This window comes from Ahaetulla prasina, chromosome 13 (genome assembly GCF_028640845.1).
Source record: "Ahaetulla prasina isolate Xishuangbanna chromosome 13, ASM2864084v1, whole genome shotgun sequence".
In the NCBI taxonomy this organism is placed as follows: domain Eukaryota; kingdom Metazoa; phylum Chordata; class Lepidosauria; order Squamata; family Colubridae; genus Ahaetulla; species Ahaetulla prasina.
This window is the reverse complement of record NC_080551.1, coordinates 24,964,975-24,984,836: the sequence shown is the minus strand read 5'-3', so window position 1 is coordinate 24,984,836 and position 19,862 is coordinate 24,964,975. Positions and strand designations below refer to the sequence as shown.

The 19,862-nt window shown below is 47.9% G+C and overlaps 1 protein-coding gene across 1 annotated transcript; it reads right to left on the bottom strand.

Moving 5' to 3' along the window:
- Nucleotides 1-3,308: 3,308 nt before the first annotated feature.
- LOC131184775 (uncharacterized) lies at nucleotides 3,309-19,648 on the bottom strand. Its single transcript, XM_058156481.1, has 4 exons — nucleotides 19,434-19,648; nucleotides 15,134-15,480; nucleotides 7,887-8,040; nucleotides 3,309-3,375 (listed from the first exon to the last, which is right to left on the bottom strand). The coding sequence occupies exons 1-4, from the start codon at nucleotides 19,646-19,648 to the stop codon at nucleotides 3,309-3,311; spliced, it is 783 nt and encodes a 260-aa protein (XP_058012464.1).
- Nucleotides 19,649-19,862: the final 214 nt, after the last annotated feature.

Here is a 19,862-nt window from a genome sequence, read left to right as displayed (position 1 = left end):
GACAGGTTGCCAAAGACATCAAAGTTTGGTGATAAGGCCGAAGGACTGTTTATGAAGAATTTGTTTTGGACTAAGCTGAGAATGAATTAATTCTCAGCTGTTTTAATAAAATAATTTTGTTCAGGACTGAATTGTGTTTGGTAAATCACTACTTGGACCTCGGTCACAACAGAGGGACCTTGGAAGTCTTTGAGTCCAACCCCTTGCTCAAGTAAGAAACCCAGTACTAGGAGGCTGGGGAATTCTGGGAGTTGAAATCCACAAGTCTTAAAGTTGCCAAGGTTGGAGAACCCAGCTCTAAACATTAAAATATGTTTTAGACTGGAGGCAAACAACATCAGAGATGAGGGAAGTTGTTGCTTCTGGTTTTGGTGCCACTTCATTTACAATCCTGCTGCTCCCAATCCTGGATTAGTTTCGAAATTTCTTTTAAAAGTTTTAAAAAGTGATTTGCCAGCATTTTCTGAACACACACACACACTTTTGTTTCTAATCTCACCAACGTACAATACTTGTTTGTAGCTCTCAAAAGCGAATGGTGCCATGCACCATTCTTTTTATAAATACAAATCATTTTATGCAGCTTTCCCTAACATAGAACACTGCACGATTGCACTGGGCACCAATAAAAGAGAATAATTGTAGCTCAGGGTTGGAATGGAGGGGGGGGTGTCTTGGTGCTCTCTGAAAATAGAGGAAGCTCGGAGAGCACTAAGGACCCCTCAAAATTTGGTCGTTTTGGAGGAGAACTGCATTTCTATATATCAACTCGTCCAAAAATGCACAACTGAATTACGTGCCCCTTCAACTCTAAGTGAATGTCTCCTGCAGTTAGAAAAAGATCTGCTCCTCAATGAGAACAAGTACCTTGAAGCAATTGTCCTCTGAAGCTGTTTTTTTTTGGGGGGTGGGGGGATGGTGTGAGTCACAGGGCTGGGCTTTCTGAGCACTTCCCTGTTTAGAAAAGGAGGAGAAGCGGGAGGAGCATAGAACCAATGACGGGCTTTGACTGCAAGAAGCAAAAACAGATTTGCCGAAAGGAAGAACAAAAATAGATCTGTAGATTTCTCTCCCATCATTGCAACTGCAGGTGGATTGAACTGGCAGCCAGCGAGGAAGCAGCGGCTCCTGCTAGTTGTTTAATGCGATGACCGAGGTTTGTTACAATGACAAATATCCCCATGTCTTGGCTTTGTACAGCCTGAGCCTTCCAGCAAATGCATCTGACACACCTTGAGGTCCAGATGTTCGGGACCATCGCTTTTTCCATGATTGCACACGCCAAAGATCAAAGCACTGAGGTGTCTATTTTTTTTCTTCTTCTTACCATCAAAATTTCAGGAATTTGGACAGATTTGGATAGCTCAGAGGCTGGCTAAAATCCTTGAGGGGCAATGCCGCATGCAACGGTTTGTTTTTTTGCTACGGACCCACTTTGCTAAATAAAACCCACCAACCCACCCATGTCACCCAGGGCTCACAGCAAAAAGCCCCTTACAGAGATAATAACATTTTTTTTTAAAAAAAATCTGAGTTATTGGGCATCACGGTTCTTGCAGAACTGATGTTCGGGAAAGAGTGGTAGACAATGTTTGAATGTCAACTTCTCTGCCAAGCTGTCATTACTAGTAGCCGCCCTGATGGGATTGTTACCGTGACTCAAATAATCAACTTTTAAAAGCTTACAGTTATTATTTTTTTTCTTTAGCGGGATTTGCCAAGCAAGGGAAGCCACGACATTCTGTTTTGAGGTGAGAGAACCCAAAACAGCAGAACTGGCGTGCCTTAAGTCTTCGGTCATCTTCCCTGCCGTTGTGCCTGCTCTGTAGGAGAGCACCATGTCTTATAGCATGTGGATGTTGAGGTTAATAAATTGTATAGATGTCCCGTTGCGTTTTAACTGTACGTATGGTGGATCCTAGCAGAATGCTGGGCAAACTCTGGTTGAGAACTTAGCTCAATATGTAAACCAACCGATTGTAACTTATTTAGCAGGCCATGGTAAAGCAGGGTGCTGCTTAGCTGGAGCCAGAGGGAATGTGGTGCCCAGGAGAATTTCTGCACCATGTTAGAAGCCAAAACTGCTGACAGGAGAGGAAGAGAAGGTGTCATGAATGGCAGCCAGCGAAAGCAGGCCACTCAGAAAAGCCTCCATCTCCCCTCAATTTGGTGCCTTCCTAGCATTTTTTTAAAAATCTCCTTTTCTCTCCCAATTCATTCTTAATCTTGACCTAATGGAATAATAGAGTTGGAAGGCATCTGGGAGGTTCTTCTAATCCAACCCCCCGCACAAGCAAGAGACCTTGTATCATTCTGGACAAATGGCTGTTCTTAAGAACCTCCAGGGTTGGAGCAACCCACCATTTCTGATGTTGTTCCTTCTTTTGACTGCTCAAGGGCTAATCTCGCCCCCCATTTATATGAGCTCCTGGATCAGCCCTACGCTTCGTCGGGTGTTCAGAGAGGGCGAGACCAACGTCGTAGTGATTCTTTGGAGGACAAACTGCCTGGTTTGGTTCTGCAACCCAACAAGACTTCAGAGGATAATTAGAACTGCAGAAAAAACAATGGCTACCAACCTTCCTTCCACTGAAGACCTGTATACTGCACGAGTCAAAAAGAGGGCTGTGTAAATACTTACATATCCCTCGCATCCTGGACATAAACTGTTTCAACTCCTACCCTCAAAACGGCACTATAGAGCACTGCACATCAGAACAACTAGAAACAAGGATAGTTTTTTCCCCAATGCTATCACTCTGCTAAACAAATAATTCCCTCAACACTGTCAAACTATTTACGAAGTCTGCACTACTGTTAATCTTCTCATCATTCCCATCTCCTCCCACTTATGATTGTACGACTGTAATATTGTTGCTGGTATCCTTATGATTTTTGTTGACTGTTTCCTAATATGATTTGATTGCTTATTTGTTCCCTATGACTATCAATAAGTGTTGTACCTTATGATTCTTGACGAATGTATCTTTTCTTTTATGTACACTGAGAGTGTATGCACCAAGATAAATTCCTTGTGTGTCCAATCACACTTGGCCAATAAAGAATTCTATTCTATTCTATTCTATTCTATTCTATTCTATTCTATTCTATTCTATTCTATTCTATTCTATTCTATTCTATTCTATTCTATTCTATTCAAAGCTGGATGTGGCATGCAGTCCATGTTTCCTGACTTGGTTGCTCCTGGTGCTAAGGAATGAGAGTATCTCATTCACAGGGCTGTAGATAGATTTGGGGCTGTGCATTTCTGCGGTGGGATTGGAAGAGAGGTTGTCTTCTCCCGTCCCTCAAGCACCCAGGTCTTTTGGGATGGGCCTGTTCAGCATTGTCACATTCCTCTCCTGGATCACCTTCCTGCTGGAGAAATAAATTGCTGTTGCTGGAGGTGATGGGTATGAACAGATCCAGTGAGATCCCAGAACTGTCAGCAAACCCCTGGTCCTGGGCAGGGCAGAGGAAGGAAGCGCTGAGACAAAACTGCAGGGGGTTGTGAGTTCATCTCAAGCCATGCCAGCATTTATAATCCTTCATCGTTTTTGAGTTTAATTCCTTGTTCTGCTTTCTCCTGATGGCCTCCCGTGGAGCTCTCCCAAAAAAACCCCAAAAGGTTATTTGAGTTGCTTTTACTTAAAAGGTCACTTCCACCATTATGGAGACACAGCAGCCTGGTGATTTCTGCAAAGGATGATTCCTCCCAAGGTAATTGTTGAAGTGATTTATGATCCCTAGTCCCACTTAAGATCTTTGGCAGCATTTAAATCTTCCGTAACAATAAGGACAATAAAAAACTCAGTTCTGAGCGCTACCTGGCTTTGGCTTGAAGCTGGACCGTTTAGAACAGAGGTCTCCAACCTTGGTTCCTTTAAGACTTGTGGACTTCAACTCCCAGAGTCCCTCAGCCAGCAAAGCTGGCTGAGGGACTCTGGGAGTTGAAGTCCACAAGTCTTAAAGGGACCAAGGTTGGAGACCCCTGGTTTAGAATATTGTTTTGATATTTCTAAACACACATCAACCCAAGCGAATATATCGGTCATCCAAACCTTTGTGTTAGTTTACAAGAATCCTGAATATTCTGCAGATGATCTAACTAGCAGATGCAATCCATTTTATTTTATTTTATTTTATTATTTAAGCTGTTCTCGTCTCAGCTTTGCTGAATGGAACTGATAGGGTTTGTAGTCCAAGATACCCCAAACGTATAAGTTACAGAGGGTTTATGAAGCCGGCCTAATATAATGGCTTTAGTTTGAGGCGGGATAAGGTATATACCAAATCGAGTGAAAGACTACACAAAAAAACAAAAAAACATGGGTTTGAAAGAGACAGTTGATGACTTTTTTGGAGGGTGGCTTTTAAGCAAAACTTACGTATCTGAAATACAGATCGTCCTTGACTTATGGCCATAATTGGGACTGCTCTTAAGCGATGAGGTCCTTAAGTGAACTGTGCCTGAATTTTGATCATGGATTAGATGCTGCTAAGATTTTTAAGTAAGGACCAGTCATAAGTCACTGTCATAGTTTCGATCAGTCACTATACAAACAGTTGTAAATCAAGAGCTACCTGTATTGTACATTATGATTGAATTTAACTTAACTTGATTTGAGCAAGTACCTTTTTGAGATGAAATAAATTTCAGAACACCCCAGCTCACCGGAATCCTACTGAGGTTTCCTACCGCTTGGGAAAGCAATCCATTAGAATGGGTGGAAGTCCAACAGGTGCCCCTCAAGGAGAAGAAGGAGGTGTTTTCTTCAGAAAAGGAGGAAGGTCTCACAACTCACCTTCAAGTGGCTACTAGATGAGTTGGTTAATTACATTAATACAGTACCATCTAGTGGCCAGATCCAACCAAATTCAGATACGTGGGGATCCTGGTTGACTGATCAGCCTCTTTAGAGAAGCCAATGGCCATCACAAGACAAGAGCAAGTAAGTAAGCAACCAGCCGATCTGATCTCTTGCTGGAGAAGAAGCAGAAGCAGGACCTCCATCCTTCTCAAAAGAAGCCTGTCAGCTTTGGAAGCCATGTTAGGCCGGAAGCTTCCATGCTGCCATGGAAGGAATGTGTAGGAAAGTAGGAGGGGGGTGGGTTAGTAGAGGGGTTGTCTTCAGATCTAATCGCATTCTTCTTGTCGGTCAAGGTCAGGCTGATCCTGCATCTGGAGGAGGAGTGGCCGGAGTGCTGTCTCGAGATGGGACGGTTGGCGATTGGAGCATGTGATCGACTGAGGAGTGAGAGGATGGTTTTGGAGGTTTTGATTTACTGAGGGAAAACGCGGATCTCTCAGATTTAGGTTTTCCAAGACGTGCCAGTTTACCTATCCTAGTAAATAGAACTCTGAAAGATGCTTCCTTCGGAGTTTTTACTGGGAGTTGGGGTTTTTTTTCTGGAACGCTGACAGAGCCCTTAAGCACTGGGATGGAGACGCAGAGCCGGAAGGCAGCAGATGCTTGGCCTCCTTCATCAGCCAGAAGACCCCTGAAAAGTTGTAGCCATTGCTTGTCTGAAAGAACATCATGGCTGGGGGGTGGGGGTGGGGAAGGGGAAGAGGAGCCATCTCAGCCACTCCTGGGACTCTGACCGGTTTCTCTGCTCCAGCCGTTGATATTTTCGTCCCTCTCGGTCCCTTTTTCATTTCACATTTTGCATCATGTTGAACTGTGTGCCAGCAGACATCAACGTTATCTTTCAGCGTTAGCACTGTGCGTCGAAAAAGCTGTTATAAATAATAACGGGAACAATAATGCATGGTCCATTGTGTTGAGTCAGCTCCCGGTGACGCATCTGTGGTGCTTTCTTGGCAAGGATGGGGAAATCGTTTGTCATTGTCTTGAGAGAGATGTTTTTGAGTTCCTGGTGGTAGATCACAGCCATTCGATTCCTTGGTTGTCACCCATCCAAGCTCCAACCAAGCCCAACCCTGCTTAGCTTTTGGGGAATCAGCTAATGACCCTTGGTTGGTGTTGGCTAGAGAGATGATGCCTGCTGGCTGCAGGAGAAATTGAGCAGTGCGTAGTGGTGCAATCCCTTTGTTGGGCTGGGAATCATGGGAGTTGTGGTGTAAGATATTTGGAGGGCAGCTGGTTGGGGGGGAGGGGAAACAGGGCGGAGCAGTATACCTGTTCCTGTTTTAATCCAGACACTTGAAACCACAATTCTAAACAAGGTAAACTCACAGAGTCGCTAAATCTTAGTTACTTTCACCATGGTTGGTTGAATAAGCCATAATGTCTGAGTTCAGACAGAACGGTAAGCCATGCAGCATGACGTACGGTTCAAAACGGTTGGTTTTGCACTGTCAAAATCAAATCTAGGATATTTGGCTTAAAATAGTAGTGGAACCTGGTTAATGTGGCAAACAGCAAAAACAAAACAAAACACAACAACCTTAAACTAGGTAAACAGATGATTTTTCAGAGACGGTTGTAATAAAACCCACCACCCGTTATTTGGTAAACAGAGTAGATATTATAATTAATATTTGCTTTGCGTGTTCTTTTTTCATTTGCAGTTTCTTAAGGATTTCTTGCAGGTTCCTGCCTACTGATCCTAGTCTCGGCATAGTTATATTTATAGACCAAATCGGTTGCTTTTAATTGGCCAGCCAGTTGGTAAGAGAAACTGTTACCGTGGTTTTGGGTATGGCGTGAATTTATGCAGGCAGCATATTTGCTCAGCTTCGGGTTTTATTTTGACATTATAAATTACACGAGTCCCTTTCCTTTCGTGCATTTCCTGGGAGGAAATTCTTCCTCGTTATCAGGAATGTCCTCCAGGTCCAGCTGACCAATATCTGAATATTTTCAATTTTCTCTCTTGTCGTTGTGGAAAATGGGAGTCTCTCCAATGACCAGATAGGCTAGTCCAGGGGTCTGCAAACTTGGCTCTTTTAAGACTTGTGGACTTCGACTCCCAGAATTCCTCAGCCAGCTGGGAGTTGAAGTCCACAAGTCTTAAAAGAGCCAAGTTTGCAGACTCCTGGACTAGACCAGTGATGGCTAACCTTTTCCAGATGGAGTGCCCAAACTGCTTGCACGTTTGCACGCATGCCCGTGTGTGCACCTGAACCCCCAAAATGCAATGCGCACACAGCCCCCGCGCATGCGCCCAACGCCCCATGCATGCGCCCCACCACCTGCATGTGCGGCAGAGACCTGGAGACCAACTGGCTGGCAGGAGGCATGCGGACATGCACGGTGGAGCTGAGCTGGGGTGACGGCTCATGTACCCACAGAGAGGCACTGCCATCACGCGTCTAGTGTTTCTCAGTCGTGACCACTTTAAGAGGTGTGGACTTCAACTCCCAGAATTCCCCAGAGAGGTCCACCAGATATTCACTAGTTAAAGAGGTAATTTGCCTTTGGTAGCTTCCATGGCACCACAACTTCCTGAAGCAGCAACACTCTTGTTTCTGTATTCCCACCTGTCATTCTTCAAAGTGGGGCAGTGGCCTAGAGGTTGAGCTCTCGCCTCCCAATCAGGAGGCTGTGAGTTCGACCCTAGGTAGAGGCAGATATTTTTCTCTCTGGGCACAATGAGAATATATATCTGCTGAACAAAACTCCGCATTGGCAACAGGAAAGGCATCCGGCCAACAAACACTCAGCTCCATTCAACTGCCCGGACTCCACCCAACAAGGGATTATGGGGTTGTTAAACAAAGATGATGATTCTGCAAAGCAACTTGCTGGCCCAAAGCTCATCCCCACCCCATTTTGTATTTAGCCTGCTAGGGATGTGGGGCAGGCATGGGGAGAAATGCCTCCTGTCTACTGAACATTCACAGCCCAATAAAAACGTATTTTACAATTGTGCAAAGTGGAAAAATGAAAAAATAAATAAATAATAATCCGGCTTTTAACCTGTGTTTGTTGAAGGGATGGTTTAAGGGGTCCTCCAGTAAAGTGTTTCCTTCCACATCACTGGTTTCGCTGGGATCGTGGTTGTCCATTTCTGAAGCTTTTCTCATTTTGGGGTTCTCAGGTGTGTCTTCCAAGGAACTCTGGGAAAGCCCACCTGGATTGGGAGAAATTAAATTGTAATTCTGCCTCCATGGGTTGAGGAGCTCACAATAAAAAAATATGGTGCTTTCTCACAAGAAACGTGGAATTTTCTAAATAAATTTTCTAAAGAAAAGAAGAATTAGGGGTGACATGATAGCAGTATTCCAGTATTTGAGGGGCTGCCACAAAGAAGAGGTGGTCAAATTATCCTCCAAAGCAGGAAAAGGCAGGACAAGAAACAATGGATGGAAACTAATCAAGGAGAGAAGCAACCTGGAATTAAAGGAGAAACTTCCTGACAGTGAGGACAATTAACCAGTGGAACTGCTTGCCTCCAGAAATCGTGGGCGCTCCATCACTGGAGGTATTTAAGAAGAGACTAGACAGTCACTTATGTGAAATGGTAGAGGTCAGTGATGGGTAACCTTTTTGCCATCGCAGGTCAAAAGCGAGGAAAGTGTGTGTGTAGGGTGTGTGTAGGTGTGTGTAGGTGTGTGTAGGGTGTCGAATTATGTGTCCACATGCATAATTCTATGTGCCCCCCCACGCATGTGCGTGCGACCCCCCCCCACGCTCCCACGCTTTTGGCACGCAATGGCACAGTGGCCCCGGTAGGCCCGTTTTTCGCCCTCCCCAGGCTCCAGTGGCTTTCTAGGAGCCTGGGGAGGGCAAAAAATGTGCCTTCCCCATCCCCCCCAGGCCCTCTGGAGGCGGGAAATAGTATGTTTCCCTACTTCCGGTGTGCCCAGAAGGCCAAAAATCAGCTGGCTGGCACATACATGCGCGCCGGAGCTGAGCTCGTGTGCCCACCAATATGGCTCCACGTGCCATAGGTTCGCCATCATGGGTATAGGTTCTCCTGCTTGAGCAGGGGGCTGGACTAGAAGACCTCCAAGGTCCCTTCCAGCTCTATTCTAAATGGCATTGTGTCTATAAATAAACTCTAGTCCAGGAGAAGCAAGCTCTAAGCATCCCACTTTGGATGAAAACCTGAAGAATTGAAGGACCAGGTTGGAGACAGTTCATTGAGAAGAAAATCTCTCTATCTGTGGTCACTAGAGTCGGCTAGAACTTGATGGCACACCAGTTGACAAATGTCAGAATTCCCCTGAGGGGCCTTATTGTCAACTACCAGAGACGTTGAGGGAGAGGGAGCCACACGGCAGTCCCTTCCAAAGGAAATCGAAAGGAAATCCTGTATAATTGGATTGGCGACTGTCCGTTTTATAGAGAATGAAGATGGGAAGTTGGAAATCACGAAACAGTAAGTGACGTCTCTCTCTTGAGGCAATAAATACCTTGGTGGTGGGCATGTAGCTCTTAGTATTAAAACAGATTGCCATAGAAACCCCACTGAGGTTTTTTTTTTTCCTTCCCAGGGTTTTATTTGATGTTTGCAGCTAAGATCATAAAACTGCATCGCGCAACCTTTAAATAAATCAGTGTTTCCCGCTTAGTCTACCTCCTAGTAATAGCAACGCTTGTGAATGAAAGGAGCTTGGTTCTCAAGCCCCTGGAGGAAGGTAAGTACACGGAAGAGGGCTGGGTTTTCTCAGCTCACGGTTTACTAAGGAGTAAACCTACTCCATGTGGTGCACGGGAGTGTAATATTAAGGTGGTCCCCGATTCTGTCTGAGATAAACAAAGCTATGGCTATTGTCTTCTGCAGATCACCAGCTAAAATCAAATATTTTAGTCTGGGTGATGAGGACTGAGCTACCTGCCATTGTGCATGACATACATCTATTTATTTATTTATTTTATTTATTTATTAATCGTATTTATATACCGCCCTATCTCCCGAAGGACTCAGGGCGGTTCACAGGCATTTAAAAACATATAAATATAAATACAGAATAAAAACAATTAAGAAACTTATTTGAAAGCCCGTTAATTAAAATATACAAATAAAACCCAATTAAAACCCATGAATTTAAAACCTAGCTCAGTCCTGCACAATTAAATAAATATGTTTTAAGCCCGCGGCGGAAGGTCCGAAGGTCCGGAAGCTGGCGGAGTCCGGGGGGAAGTTCGTCCCAAGGGGTGGGAGCCCCCACAGAGAAGGCCCTTGCCCTGGGCGCCGCCAGACGACATTGCCTTGCTGACGGCACCCTGAGGAGACCCTCTCTGTGAGAGCGCACGGGTCGGTGAGAGGTATTCGGTAGCAGTAGGCGGTCCCGTAAGTAACCCGGCCCAATGCCATGGAGCGCTTTAAAGGTGGTCACCAAGACCTTGAAGCGCACCCGAAGCCACAGGTAGCCAGTGCAGTCTGCGCAGGATGGGTGTTATCACGGGAGCCACGAGGGCTCCATCTATCACCCGCGCAGCCGCATTCTGGACTAACTGCAGCCTCCGGATGCCCTTCAAGGGAGCCCCATGTAGAGAGCATTGCAGTAATCCAGGCGAGACGTCACGAGTGCGTGGTGACCGTGCATAGGGCATCTCGGTCCAGAAAGGCGCAACTGGCGTACCAGGCGAACCTGGTAGAACGCTCTCCTGGAGACGGCCGTCAAATGGTCTTCTAGAGACAGCCGCTCATCCAGGAGGACGCCTGTTGCGGACCCTTTCCATCGGGGCCAATGACTCGCCACCGATGGTCAGCCGCGATTAAGCTGACTGTACCGGGATGCCGCATCCACAACCACTCTGTCTTGGCGGGATTGAGCTTGAGCCTGTTTCTCCCCATCCAGACCCGTCGGCCTCCAGACACCGGGACAGCACTTGATAACCGTTGGGGTGGTCCGTGTAGAAAAGTACAGCTGGGTGTCATCCGCATACAGCTGATACTTCACACCGAAACCACTGATGATCTCACCCAGCGGCTTCATGTAGATAAAGAACAGGAGGCGAGAGAATCGACCCCTGCGGCACCCCCCAAGTGAGGCGCCCCGGAGTCGACCTCTGCCCCCCTGTCAACACCGACTGCGACCGGTCGGAGAGATAGGAGGAGAACCACCGATAAACGGTGCCTCCCACTCCCAATCCCTCCAACCGGCGCAGCAGGATACCATGGTCGATGGTATCGAAAGCCGCTGAGAGGTCTAATAGGACCAGGGCAGAGGAGCAACCCCTATCCCTGGCCCTCCAGAGATCATCCACCAACGCGACCAAAGCCGTCTCCGTGCTGTAACCGGGCCGGAAACCGGACTGGAACGGGTCTAGATAGACAGTTTCATCCAGGTGCAAGGGAAACTGATATGCCACCATATTTCTACAACCTTCGCCGCAGCGAAGGTTGGAGACCGGACGATAGTTACCTAAAACAGCCGGGTCCAGGGAAGGCTTCTTAAGGAGGGGCCTCACCACCGCCTCTTTCAAGGCGGCCGGAAGACACCTCCACCAAAGAAGCGGTCGAATCGCCTGAGCCAGCCTCGTGACCTCCCGAGTGGCCAGCACCAGCCAGGAGGGGCACGGGTCCAGTAAACATGTGGTGGCATTCAGCCTACCCAGCAACCTGTCCATGTCCTCAGGAGCCACAGGGTCAAACTCATCCCAAACAATATCGCCAAGACCACCTCGAACATCTCACCCGCATCACCGCAATCTTGGTCCAACCCATCCCGGTTGAACGATTTTATCGTATAGATAACCGTTAACCTCCTCAGCACGCCCCTGCAGCGGGTCATCCCGCTCCCCCTGATGTAGGAGGGAGCGGGTCACCCGAAACAGGGCGGCTGGGCGGTTATCTGCCGATGCAATGAGGGAGGAGGCGAGCTACGCCGCTTCCTCAATGCCACTAGGTAAGTCCTAGTATAGGACTTCACTAGTGTCCGATCAGCTTCGAACGGCTAGACCTCCAGGAACTCTCTAGGCGCCTTCTCCGCGCTTCATCCTCTCAGCTCCTCGGAGAACCAAGGAGCCGGTTGGGACCTGCGCCGGGTCAGAGGCCGCAAAGGCACGACACGGTCTAAGGCCCCGCCGCCCGCTCCCAGGCCGCCACAAGTTCCTCAGCCGAGCCGTGAGCCAGACCTCAGGAAACGCCCAAGCTCCGTCCGGAACCCATCAGGGTCCATCAGGCGCCTGGGGCGGAACCAACGTGTCGGCTCCGCCTCCCTGCGGTGGTGAATGGCGGTCAGAAAGTCCAAGCGAAGAAGAGAGTGATCTGACCATGACAAAGGTTCGATGACTATTTCCTTTAAGTCCAGATCTCTCAACCACTGTCCAGAGAGAAAAATCAGGTCCAGAGTGCCACCCCCAATGTGAGTAGGGCCATCAACTACTTGGGTCAGATCCAAGGCCGTCATGGAAGCCGTGAACTCCCGAGCTGCCGTCGATGATGAGCCGGAAGATGGCAAGTTAAAGTCCCCCATGACTAAAAGTCTGGGGGTCTCAACTGCCACCCCAGCCAGCATCTCCAGGAGCTCGGGCAGGGCAGCTGTCACGCAGCAAGGAGCCAGGTACGTGATCAGCAAGCCCATCTGACACCTACGACCCCATCTCACAAAGAGGGATTCGCACCCGGCAATCTGAGGTACAGTGGTCTCCCTCGGCTCTAGACTTCCCCTAATCACAACCGCCACCCCCACCCCTACCCTGGGCCTCGGCTGATGGAATGCACGGAAACCCGGCGGGCACATCTCTACAAGGGGCACGCCCCCTTCAGTGCCCAACCAGGTCTCCGTAATGCCCATAAGGTCCGCGGAACCCCCCTGTATAAGATCACAAACAAGGGGGGCTTTGTTCACCACAGACCGAGCATTGCACAACATCAACCGAAGGCCCAGGCTCTGAGGATCCTGACCATCCGGGGAACGGGAAAAGTCCAAGGGGTCGGAGCGCGTGATCGCTTTAAGACATCGAGCACGCGCTCCCGGAATTTGATATGACCCCTCGCTTCCGCCATACCTGCCCCTCCCACTTACCGTGTCAATAGGACCACCCTCACAGATAGGAACAGACTCCTCCCCCATAACCTCCGAACCTGATAATAAAACCGCCATGAGCATGTGCAGGAACTGGCCTCACCCGACGGGTTACCCCATTACCCGCCCTTACCCTCCCACCCCTTAAAAATTCCCTCTCTAAAAAACCCCACAAGCTCTTCTTTTTCACATGCCACCTCTGTGGGTCCCAAGACCCGTCATGGAGGCCGGCCCTCGATAATGAGGAGGGCCATTCCTGCGAGGCGGGGCACTGCAGGCGCAAGAGTTCACAAGCAGTATAATGCGAGCAGCTGAGACTAAGAATCGGCAAAGTAGAGGCTCCATCTCCGGATGGCAAGATGATGACTGATGGTACTAGTCCAGAATGAAGGCATACAAAGAATGGAACAGCAATTAGCACCGAATGACAGTCAAGATGGTATTCTGTCCGTGCCTAGTCCAAACATCCTGGAACCGGGGTGAGGGAAATGGTATTCCAGTCGCTGGCTACGCCCTCCTCCGTCCTCCTCTGTCCCCAACTAAATCCCATGTCCCCCAAGGAGTCCTAATAGGACCAAAACGCCATAGTAGTCTCAAAAAGGCCGAGGGGGCATGGGTGATGTTAAAATAGTCACAGTCATAGACTGGTTGCAGGGGCAACTCCGGGTGCCTCCATCGCCTCCCCGCAATCCTCCAATAACCATCTCCAGACATGGCCAGGAAAAGAATCCTAACCACTCCAGAAGCCGGGTCTCCCAGACCTCTCCTCCAAGAGGCGAAGTCCATATAAAGGCTAAACCTCTCCGAGAGGCTGGGGGTATGAAGGTTGCCAAGTCCATAATCCGCAGCAGGGGAAAGCCAAGAAACCATGGCAGCGAGGCAGATGGCAATAGGGGTAGATGGAATACCTCCGCAATCATCCAGGTCGTCCACGATTGCAGAGGCTGGAGCCCAAAGGCTACCCCCGAAAAGTCCGGAGTCCGCAGTCAGAAGGGGGCCGGGAGACGAGCCAGAGGCTAGCAGCCAGCCGGCCAGACGAATCGGCAGAAAAACGGCCGTAAAAAACGCCGACTCATCGCCCCACCTCCGAGCCTAAAACATGGCCGCCAGAAACCACCGCTTGCCTACCCGGCCTCGTTCTCGGCAGCCACATGTACGAGGGAGTCCAAAGACCTCTCATATGGCTGCCCGAAGTAAGATCTACCGGGCCGGGGACAGCAAGCGGCTAAACGGACGGCCGAGGCTTCGTCAACATCGGAGGGGCCTCTCGTCGCCGGAGCCGAGTCCTCAGAGCCGCGCCATCTTGCGCATGCGCAGAGCATATCTATCCTAGGAACTCAGCTACCCATTACCCTTCTCCAGCAGATGTTCCTCTTAGAACCGGTCTTTCATCTTCTCCATTCAGCCTAATGTAGTTGTACAGAGTCACACATCTCCTGATTTGGCAGAATTGACTTTTGTTCCTCTCGGTTAGACTTTCACACTCTTCCTTAACCAGACTCCTTAACCAGGTATCTGGACTTCTGTTGCCCCTAAAGCCCAACTAGCAGAGCCTTTGGGAACATTGGAACCAGCCGCCTAATGAACCTTGGAGAAGCATGACGTTGGAAAAGATTGATCTGTCACCATGGTAACCCAGCTGCAAATTGACAGTTGATAATCTCTTTGAAATATTAAGAACTGGCCAATGTATTAGAACCAGACGACTCTTTCCTTGTCTTCTGGACAAGGCTGAGAATTAAAATGGATGGATGGTGGATGGGTGGATAGATAGTTAGAGAGAGAGAGAGAGATTACATAGATAGGTGATAGATAGATGAGAGACAGAAAGAGAACCCTGGATGGATGGATGGATGGATGGATGGAGATTTAGGGAGGGAGGGGGAGAGAGAGAGAGAGATATGGAAAGATATCCCTGTATGTATGGAATGTATGGATGTATGTGTAGATAGATAGATAGATAGATAGATAGATAGATAGATAGATAGATAGATAGATAGATAGATAGATAGATAGATAGATAGATAGATAGGCAGGCAGGCAGGCAGGCAGGCAGGCAGACCCCTGGATGGACCTTGCTACTCTTTGTGTTTCTTTCCAAGAGGCTCCCCACCAAGAGCGCATCCCGCCTGGCAGAGTGAAAGTAATTCCTAATTATAGACTGGAGGGGTGTGAAAAGGCAGCACTGCTGATCAGCCTCCTGGCACATTTCCGAGAGGGAGTCGGGGCGAGCGGGGCACTTACCTTGAGCGTCAAGGAGAACGGAAACGAGCCAGTGAGGGCAGACCTCCTCCAGGACGGAGCAGGCGGCTGCCAAGGCCCCGGGACTTTTGCAGCTCAGCTTCTCCAGCAGTGAAATAGCTTGCTCCTCGCAGGACACCACGTCTCGGTAGTCCTCCCAGGAAAAGACCTCCTTGCAAACCAGAGGGGACAGCACTTTCTGTACGTCCAACTCCTTCACAATCCTCTCCCGCTGGTTGCTTAGGATATTGTCGAACCAGCGATTGCAATCCCGCCTCTCCTTCCTCGCCGGGTGCGCCGAGTTATTATAAAACCAAGGCCCGGCCGGCAAACCAAACATCATTGCTTTGCTAAAAATAAGAAAGAGAGAAAGAAGAGAGTCTTAAGTCTGCCTCGTCCTCGGCTGAGCTGCTTTTCAGCAGGCAGGCAATTCGCGAGCAGGCAATTCGCGAGAGTCAGCACCAGGCGAGCAGCAGCACCTGGCTGGCCATCTCCTGGCCCATTTACCTCCCCCCCCCCCGTGTCAAGGGATGGCATCAACACACGCCCAGTGGCAGACCCCTAAGAGGATTACTGATGCTCATTAACCCTCTGGAAGCAATAATAGCCAAGGCCACCGGCCTAATGAGGAGACACAGCAAAGGCGCTGAGTTATTGTGTGGTATGTAAGACCACACCTGGAATCTTGCATCCAGTTTTGGTCCCCACACTATTAAAAAAGTTGTTGAGACTCTAGAAAGAGTGCAGAGAAGAGCAACCAAGATGATGAGGGGACTGGAGGCTAAAACATATGAAGAACGGTTGCAGCAACTGGGCCTGGCTAGTCTAGTCAAGAGAAGCACTGGGGAGACAGGATAGCAGCCTTCCAATACTTGAGGGGCTGCCAGAAAGAAGAGGGGGTCAAGCTATTTTCCAAGGCACCCAAAGGCCAGACAAGGAACAATGGATGGAAACTGATCAAGGAGAGATTCAACCTAGAAATAAGGAGGCATTTTCTGACAGGGAGAACAATCAACCAAAGACACAGAATTTGCCTTCAGAAGTTGTGGGAGCTTCATCTCTGGAAGCTTTCAAGAAGAGACCGGACTGCCATCTGTCAGAAATGGTGGAGGGTCTCCTGCTTGGGCAGGTGGTTGGACTAGATGACCTACGAGGTCCTTTCCAACTCTCTTAATCTTGTTGTTGGGACTTTTGGGTGTGGCATCCCAGCAGAGTCACCTTTGTCTGAAATTCAGATTTATTGCAAAACCCCGAAGATTATCCGAGCAGGTATGAAAGCGAGAGAGAAAGACGCAGCCTCCGGGGATGCCTCCCAATTGTCCAGAATCCAAGCTACATCCTTGACTTACAACAGTTCATTTAGTGACCGTTCAAAATTACAGCAGGACTGAAAAATGTGACTTATTTTGCATCATTTTTTTTCCAGCATTCCCATGATCAGGTGATCAAAATTTAGGTGCTCTTTTGCATCCTTCTGACAGCCAAAGTCAATGGGGAAGCCAGATTCACTTAACAGCCAGCTTGCTAATTTATCAGCTGCAATGGTTCACTTAACAACCGAGGCAACAAAGGTCATAAAACGGGACAAAACTCACTTAACAAATATCTCACTTAACACAGAAATTTGGGGCTCAATTGTGGTCGTAAGACGAGGACCGTATAATTCAATTTGCAATTCAGAACGATAATATGCTCCTTCAGGGTCGATTTATTCATCTATTTATTCATGAAGGCCTTGTGTTCTTAGCACATTTACAGCACAAAAAAGTGTCTTCAACTCTCCTCCGTAGCGATTCTCTTCTTCCAAAGGTAGAAATGTAAAGAGGAAACTTGACATTTCTAACAATTAACACTCCGGAGTCCTTAACGTTAAGTGTGTGTTCCGCGCCGGGTGGAATTAAGGGGCGCTTGTTAAAACAGACTTTATAAATACTACCTACTTAACGAATTAGGATTAAGGGGAGAGAATCGCACAATTCCTGTCAGGGGTAATTATGCACCGAGCAAAACATACTTGCAAAAGCTGCCCGGTCGGAGGTATAAAGGCCTACAAATGAAAAATAAGAGTTTTTTTTCTGGGCGGTTTTACAAAATGACACCCCCTGTCCCCAAAAAGAGGCCGTCTTTGGCCGGGGCCAAGCTTCTGATCTTCCTCGCACATAAAATGCACGTACATACACACACACACACACACACACAGTTGCAGCATTAGCCTCCTTTCAAAAGAATTTCTGCCATCAATACAATTGAGCGAGTCCAGAAATATTTTACAAGAAGAGTTCTCCATTCCTCTGAAAACAACAAAATACCTTATCCCACCAGACTTGAAATCCTAGGCTTAGAAAACTTGGAACTCCGTCGCCTTTGACAAGACCTAAGTTTGACTCACAGAATCATCTATTGTAATGTCCTTCCTGTTAAAGACTACTTCAGCTTTAATTGCAATAATACTAGAGCAACTAATAGATTTAAACTAAATGTCAACCGCTTTAATCTAGATTGCAGAAAATATGACTTCTGCAACAGAATCATCAGTGCTTGGAATACTTTACCTGACTCTGTGGTCTCTTCCCATAATCCTAAAAATTTTATCCAAAAACTTTCTACTATTGACCTCACCCCTTTCCTAAGGGGACCATAAGGGGCGTGCATAAGCGCACAAACGTGCCTACCGTTCCTGTCTTATTGTTTTTTTTTCCTTTCTTTTCTTCTTCCTATATATATATATATTGATGCTTATACCTCCTAATATTTACTCATATATATGTTTATATACTATATAATCCTTTTTATATGATGTTGTGACAAAAATAAATAAATAAATAAATAAAATAAATTCTCCTTTGCAAAGCCCTACCAGTTTAATGCAGTGTTTTTCAACCTTGGCAGCTTTCGGATGGGTGGACTTCAAGTCCCAGAATTCCCCAGCCAGCCAACATGGCTGGCTAGGGAATTCTGGGACTTGAAGTCCACCCATCCGAAAGCTTCTAGGATTGACAAACACTGAGCTAACGGATGCCAAAAGGACTCTGTTCTTTCAATTTGGAGGGGAGGAAGTTGTGTCTCCCGTGTGTGTGTGTGTGTGTGTGTGTGTGTGTGTGTCCCAAAGAGGCTTTTATTTGCAGCTGTCTTTCTGTTTTAGTTTTTTTTAATGGGGCTTTAATTGCTTTTCCCCCGTTTGTGTGCGATTTTGAACCCCATGGAGTTTTGCCTCAGTCAGCATTTTCCCACGCTTATTATTTTTTTTCTCCCTTTCCATAATGCCCCCCTTTGAAAAGACGCTGGTCTTGGACGGGCGGAGAATCCTTAATCTCGGAAGAAGAGAAAGACGGAAGGCATCAAGAAGAAATTCTCGAGGGCTCCCACACCTAAAGAAAATGTGCCACCTTATAATTATAGCATCCTTATCCATTGTGTGATTTTTGTAATTGGGGTTTAAGTTGTTTTGATGTCACCTTTAATTTTGGGGGGCCGCCCAGACTCGCCTGGGCTTGAGTGGCAACAGACTGGGATGAATAATACAATCTAGTGCTGTGGTCATAACCGCCCCCTCCTCTTTCCTTGTCTGCAGCCCATACAGATCTTCTCCAGCTGAGAAAGGGGCACGCTTGGCATCTTGACTCCTGCTTGAAAAGGAATAACAGAACAACAAGAGTTGGAAGGGACCCTTGGAGGTCTTCTAGTCCAACCCCCGCTCGAGCAGGAGAGACCCTATATCCTTTCAGACAAAGGGTTGTCCAATTACCTCTTAAAAACCTCCAGTGAGGGAGCATTTAAAACATCTGGTGGCAAGTTGTTCCATTGGTTAATTGTTCTGACTCTCAGGAAATTTCTCCTTAGTTCTAGGTTGCTTCTCTCCTTGATCAGTTTCCAGCCGTTGCTTCTTGTCCTGCCCTCAGGTGCCTTGGAGAATAGCTTGACCCAGTGGTGAAATCCAATTTATTTTTACTACTGGTTCTGTGGGTGTGGCTTGGTGGGTGTGGCAGGGGAAGGATACTGCAAAATCTCCATTCCCACCCCACTCTAGGGGAAGGATACTGCAAAATCTCCATTCCCACCCCACTCCAGGGGAAGGATACTGCAAAATCCCCATTCCCTCCCCACTCTGGGGCCAGCCAGAGGTGGTGTTTGCCGGTTCTCTGAACTGCTCAAAATTTCCGCTACCGGTTCTCCAGAACCTGTCAGAACCTGTTGGATTTCACCCCTGGGATGACCCCCCCTCATCTTTGTGGGACCCCTCAAATATTGGAAGACTGCTATCATGTCTCCGTAGTCCATCTTTCCTTAAACTAGACATACCCACTTCCCACTGTTCTTCTCAGGGGAACAACTGGCCTCCAGAAGCTGCGGCTGCTCCATCAGTGGAGGAGGGAGGAGAGGGTCCAAAAAGTCAAGAGGGCTGCCGTGGAAGCCCCTTCCTCCCGGGGAGGGAGGCCCATCCGAAGGGGTGGGGCTCCAGGGACACGCCCCCTCGTGGTCTGCAGACGCCCCGCCCACTTGCTCCGCTAAGAGATACATTGTTGCGATTCCATTGCTGCAGCTTCCTTCCTTTTTTCCTTTAGTCTTTTTCTCTCTCTCTCTCCTTCCTTCCTTCTCTCTTTCTCTCTCTTTCCTTCCTTCCATCTCTCTCTCTCTCTCCTTCCTTCCTTCCTTCTCTCTCTCTCTTTCTCTCTCTTTCCTTCCTTCCATCTCTCTCTCTCTCTCCTTCCTTCCTTCCTTCTCTCTCTTTCTC